The sequence below is a fragment of the Acanthisitta chloris genome, unplaced genomic scaffold, assembly GCF_000695815.1.
Source record: "Acanthisitta chloris isolate BGI_N310 unplaced genomic scaffold, ASM69581v1 scaffold40932, whole genome shotgun sequence".
NCBI classification, from domain to species: domain Eukaryota; kingdom Metazoa; phylum Chordata; class Aves; order Passeriformes; family Acanthisittidae; genus Acanthisitta; species Acanthisitta chloris.
In genome coordinates this window covers 15,311-21,426 of record NW_008661787.1, presented here as the reverse complement: position 1 = coordinate 21,426, position 6,116 = coordinate 15,311, and the positions used below count along the sequence as shown (strand labels likewise).

The window sequence follows — 6,116 nt, the reverse complement described above, 5'->3', positions numbered from 1 at the left end:
CAGGAGGTGTCTCAGTGTGCTTGTTTATGGTAGTCCAGGTATTCCAGCATTGGTTTGATGGCCTAAGCCCATACTAATATGCTTACTCTGCCTGAGGCATGGCCACACAGACAGCTCAACAGGCTTCCTGAGAAAGCAGGTGCCTCCTGCAAGATGCGGCCCTGACTGGGAGCAAGGTGGTGACTTGAGATGTGCATTTCCCAAGCATCTGCACCCTTATTGTAGAAACAATAGCAGCTGAATGACGTAATTTCACTTAAAGGGCACACACTAGCCTCATGGTAGTCACCAATATTCTGTCATTAGTATTAGTTGCTTTTTGATTCTTTTTAGTCACAGTAAAAACAACTGAATACCCATTTTAGAAGTGTAGATGTGTTCTTTAGCCACGTCCTTCTTGGCCTTCTACCCCAGTATACACTATTAGCAGCCATACCCAGAGCACAATACCTCCAGTGTGCTACTGCTGAGTTCTTGCTAGTCTTATTTTTACTTTATCTTCTTCACTGTAGGGGAAATCTGCTGACCCGGACCCTGGCAGACATTGTGCATAAAGAAGACTTTGTTCTGAATTCTGAGTATCTTATCACACTGCTGGTCGTGGTGCCAAAGTAAGGCAATAGTGTGTGCACATGCACTCAACGTGGCATTGAGTTTCAGGCCTAAACACTGGATCAGGGCGATACTGGGTCAGGCTGGGGCAGCTCATCAGCGCCGTGGCTGGGACAAGGGTGGAGCTGTTAGCAAAGAAGAAAGAACAGTTTCTGCCAAGACTGGTGCTGGCACAGAAAGAGGCAAAAACGGCTCCAGATTTGGAGCAGGACAGAATCGGGATGTAGGTTTTAATGGTTTCGAGTGTGTAGGAATAGTGCAAGCTGAAAGAAAACCAGATTCTTACTGGAGTGTAACCAGTTTATCAAAGGAATTAAGACCTCTCCAACTCACAGTCTCTGATGGCTGTGCATCTCTAAGTGCCTGCACATAGGACAATTGCCATTGCCATCAGGTATGAAGTTACACAACATCCTCCTCAGAAGCCTGCACCAAGCTTTTCCTCTCCCTATAGCCCTGTCCCAACACACAGCACCATCATTTTTCTGTCTGTGAAAACCAGGTTACAAAAAGCTGTCTGAAGTAAGTTTGCTGAGTTTATTATCTGCACATTCTTTCAGATTATTTCTAAAAACAGACTTCTCACTTTGCACACTCTTACCGTCCCTTTTACCACTTTCTCCCACTGCTGGCACTTGCTGTGATTGCAGTGTAGCACCGAATCAGCTATGGGATTGCACACAGCAGATGCACCACCACACCTACCCATGGATCAGGGCAGCCTGTGCAAGGGTCTTGGAGCAGGGGATGTTGTGTGGCAGCCTGAGATTATGTGCCAAAAACTGTGTTTTTCCCACCATCAGTTTCCTGCTGTGGACCCTTCCTCAAGCCAAGACCCAAAGTGAAGACTGAGGGTATAGCACTGGGAGAAACATCTCCTCAGCTAGTGACTAGGAGAGGAAAGGATAGGAGAGGCTTAATCTATCTTAATGGCATAACCCAGCACAAAGAGCTCCAACCCTTCTACCCTAAGCCATTAGCTTAATTAACTACATATATCTACACATTTGCTTTCTAGTGTATAGTATTTATTTACTGTGCTTTTTTTGTTTTGCTCAAAGGTCAAGCTACATACAGTGGCAGAAGACCTATGAATCACTCTCAGATATGGTAGTGCCTCGCTCCACCAAGTAAGTGAAGTTCCAAATTAAGCTCCCTGTTTGTTTCAGGGATCCCTGCCATATTTCAGCCCCTCAAATTGCTGGGTCCTGGAAAGAATCACTTGTCTAATGCATAGGCTCCACATTAACATATTCTCAATTGAAACCAAAAACTGTTCTGTTGAAGGGAAGTGCAGATGAAAGAAAAAAAACCCAAGTTTTTTTCAATTAGTTTGTTGTTCCCTTTTCCAGTATGTAGATCTTTCTACATTCAACTAGGGCCTTTGCTTTTTTTGTGTAAAACAATTTGTTTCAGTAATCAAGGCATAATTCAGACACATGCAATCATATAGAGCTTTATGGAAACTACTTTGTAAAAAAATCAAGTACTATTATTCACATTTTAGTTGCTTCCTGCTGTAGAATAGGATTATTCAGTGTACTGTCACTTGCATTAACAAATGCCATATTAACTAATCTTTTCACCTGAAGTAAAAAATGCTTTCCAGAACTTAAATATTTCACTGCTCAACTCACACAGACCATGAGGTCCATCCATGACATAAGAGCTGAGTGGTATTATGCAAAATTAAAGAAGTGGAAAGCACAAAGAAAGAAGCAAGCTGTTTGCTACTGCCTGTCTCAAAACCATAAGTGCATGGAAAGGTGGGGGAACATTACCAGGAAATACAGAAAAATCAGGCAGGCAGAATGCATGTGTACTACGGTGGGTTCAGGAACTTAACTCATGGGAGTTCAGCATTCGAGATTGCCTAGCTGCTGCTAGTGAAGTCTTTGTTCCCTGTCCAGTCACAGCAGGTTTTGAATAGCAGGATGGTGTTCAGTATCATAAATGAAAAAACTGCAAAAGACAAAGATGAGGAAGGTAAAAAAGACACAAGGGATTTATCATGTCAAATCACAGCAGTGGATTTCCCTCCCACAGAATGATTGCTGAGGATGCAGAGGGAGGACTCTTCACTGTGACCCTATTTAGGAAAGTGATGGATGACTTCAAGGCTAAAGCCAGGGAGAACAGGTAAGAAGCATTGACTGCTAGGCAGGGCAGGCTAGCAAGGGACGAGGATAAGGTGAGGCCTTCTGTGTGCAGTATGCTGAATCACTGGCTTCTAGGACTTCTTGACTGCTTGGATTGCTCCTGGCCCTAAAGCCACTGAGAAGGCAGGGTGGGAAGGAGCTGTAGCAGCAAAATCAGTGATCCTGTTCTTTGAACACCAAACTATAGATCCTGAAATTGTCCTTCCTACTCTCATACTACTGACAGCAGTCTGAGGGTGACTTCAACTCCCACCCTCCACACACTTTTACTTGTTAAATGGCTAGCAACTTCCTGTACCTGCTTCTCTAGAGGCAAAAGAAATGAGTGTGCATATTGCTTGGACTACAGCTTGTGAGAGCAAATGTCATTCAATTGTAGGTTCATGGTTCGAGAGTTTTATTATGATGAGAAGGAACTGAAATGTGAAAAGGAAGAGATGATGAAATTAGCTTCTGATAAGAAACAACAATATGTAAGTAGCACATGAAGCTGATGGCCCAAATAATGGCAGCCTTTGCTACCAGGGTGCCTAAAGCACCTCTCACTCAGAAATGACTTTATGGTTGCAACAGTCTCCTGTGAGCTCCATTTAGCCCAGAAAACTGAGACACAGGATAAATAACATGATTTGCTCAAGGTCACTTGAGTTTCTGATAAACTGGGAGCCACTAACAGGCTGCCTGGGAACTATCCCAGCAGCCCATGATGGCCTGTGGTGGTGTTAGCTATGGAGCTGCTTCACTCAGCAGGATCACAGTACTGTTGTGTCTGTTCTCATAGGGCCCATTACTGCGGTGGCTGAAAGTGAACTTCAGTGAAGCATTTGTAGCTTGGATTCATGTGAAAGCCTTGAGAGTTTTTGTTGAATCTGTCCTGAGGTAAGTCAGTAAACACACACTGCAGGCAGAGATTCCTGTGGAAGTCAAAACATACAGATCTCTTCCTGCTGCAGTTCCTTTGTGCGAGAGAACATCCCTTACACACTTCATTCCAGGAGCTCACAGGGGACAACATAGATGTCCACAAAAAAAATGACATAAAAATTTGATGAAAAACAATTCTTAGGGGGCCCTTACAGGGAAGTGTACTAATTCTGGCTTCAAAAAGGAAATGCTTTCCATTAAGGAGGCAGCATTGTTCCTGCAATATACCATCAGCTGGCATGCCAGGAGGCTGAGGAGGGAGGACAGGAGTGGAAAGCTGTGCTCCTTCCCAGCAGATGATAGTGTATGTTGATGTTTCCAGGTATGGCCTCCCAGTGAATTTCCAAGCAATGCTGCTGCAGCCAAATAGGAAGTCTGTAAAACGCCTGAGAGACGTCCTAAATGTGGTCTTCAAACACCTGGATGAAGTTGCAGCAGCAAGTATTATGGATGTATGTATTTGGATTGCAAGTGCACACGCTGCAGCTTGTCTCCGTTTAGCCAGATGAACACTTCCATTGTCCAGGGGCTAGAGGGTGCATCTCCTTAAGTCTTGCACTGCTAGGAGCCCTGGATGCAGCTCTAATCCCTGGCGGTTACAGGCTGGATTAGGTTAACAGGTAGACTCCAATTGTGATGCAGATGCATAGATATTGCTTACATTTTCTGTTGAAGCATCTGATGTTTGCAGCTACCAGAACAAAACAGGTCTGCTCAATTATGGCAGTTCCTCTAAGTAAAAAGCTTAAAGTCTTCTATGAGCATTCAGATCAACACAAGCAAGAAAAATGAATTTGGAACTAAATGCTAGGACTGTGACACCTCTGTCCCCAGTAAAAGGCTTTCATTCATAAATAACCTAGGCCTTCAGCACACTGCAGTACTTGCTTCCTCCTCCCCATGTCTTGAGTGCACAAAACAATTTAGGATAAAGTAATTAGGATAAACTAGCAGGCCTTTAAAACAGCCTAAAACCAGCAAGCATGATAGCCAGTGCATGAAGGGAGAACAAAGAGATGAGTTGCTCTAGTGCTGAAGCACACAAAAATGCTGCATGTTCTTAACACAACAACCAAGCAAGAATTCTCAATGCTAATTACATAAGGCAGCCTGAAAACACCAAGCAAAGACCAGATTCTCAGTGGTGAATCCCATCTTAGGCATGGCAAATACGAAATTCCATTCCACCTGTGGAAGAGGAGCACAAAAGTAATCCCCTGTAGCTTGGAACTGTGCGAGTGTGGTTACTGGTACTAAAGTCATATTGTTTCCTTTTGCAGCCTGGCATGGACATCCCTGGCTTACAACTGAGTAATCAAGAATACTATCCTTATGTCTATTTCAAGATTGACCTCAGTCTTCTTGACTGCAGTTAAAGTGCCCAAGCTTCATCTATTAGTTTTCAAGACTCTAATGTTACAGTAAAACAATTTTTGGCTGCTGAAAATCAAATTTAAGTGCAGATGCTGTAGCAATATGATCTTCCTACCACTTCCAGTAATTTTTATAGTGACTTCAATATAAGTATCTCTTACTCATGGTTTTACAAAAACATATTTCAGAGGCAGGAGGTACTATGGTAGTATTTATTTTTTTTGGTAAATTACAAAGATGGAATACCTATTGGACTCAAAATAAAACAATTTAAAAAATGTGGTGGCTAATGGATCTACTAGGTGTATACAGTCCTGTTTTTCTAACAAAGCAAACCTAAAAAAAAACCCAAGCAGAAAAAATAAAAAGCATCAGAGCAAAGCCCAGAGTTCTTTTAACTTAACAGAAAGAGTTTACGAAGAAAGATCCTCAGAAGTGCTGAGGAACTTATTTTAGTATGACTTACAGTCCCAAGTACTCATGAGTTTAGTTTTTGCAAGCTATTTCATTTAGAACAGTTTCACTAGATCTCATCTGCTGGGATAGCTTGGAGTCAGAGCACATCTGCACCAAATCAGCAGTCAGGTTACTGCTGCTGCCCGTGGTTCCAACACTGCCTGTCACAGGGATGAGCTATGGACACTCGTACAGACACTAGATGGCAAATATCCATATCATGTTACTTCCTTGAAAGAAGGCGAAACTTTCAGCTCTTTCATTCCTTACTTATAAACAAGCTGATCACATGAGGGTCACTTCACTAGACACCAATATACAAGACATGGAGAGCATGTTAATATGAAGAAAGCAGCAGTAAACCTCCCTATTCCCAGTCCTGATCCCCCTTCCAAGGAAATAACGATTTCAGATTAAAACAATGCCAGATGGGAAGTGAAGAAATATTACCCAATTTGCTGGAGAGAGCACCATGGGGGTTTTCTGTTAGCACCTGGAAATCCTCATGCCCTAAAATGGGGATTAGCTTCATTCAGGGGGAAGACCGATGGCTCCCAGCAACTCCCATTGCAGCAGCAACCCCACTTCCGT

At 43.0% G+C, this 6,116-nt stretch overlaps 1 protein-coding gene across 1 annotated transcript in view; it reads left to right on the top strand.

Annotated features, from left to right (window-relative positions):
- ATP6V1C2 (ATPase, H+ transporting, lysosomal 42kDa, V1 subunit C2) overlaps positions 1 to 5,071 on the top strand; it is a 17,267-nt gene extending 12,196 nt beyond the window's left edge. Inside the window, exons 7-13 of the mRNA XM_009070333.1 lie at positions 513 to 611; positions 1,674 to 1,742; positions 2,659 to 2,751; positions 3,151 to 3,244; positions 3,553 to 3,650; positions 4,018 to 4,147; positions 4,976 to 5,071. Of these exons, the coding sequence (XP_009068581.1) occupies positions 513 to 611; positions 1,674 to 1,742; positions 2,659 to 2,751; positions 3,151 to 3,244; positions 3,553 to 3,650; positions 4,018 to 4,147; positions 4,976 to 5,071 (679 nt within the window). The remainder of the gene's footprint in view (positions 1 to 512; positions 612 to 1,673; positions 1,743 to 2,658; positions 2,752 to 3,150; positions 3,245 to 3,552; positions 3,651 to 4,017; positions 4,148 to 4,975) is intronic.
- The last annotated feature ends 1,045 nt before the right edge of the window (positions 5,072 to 6,116 follow it).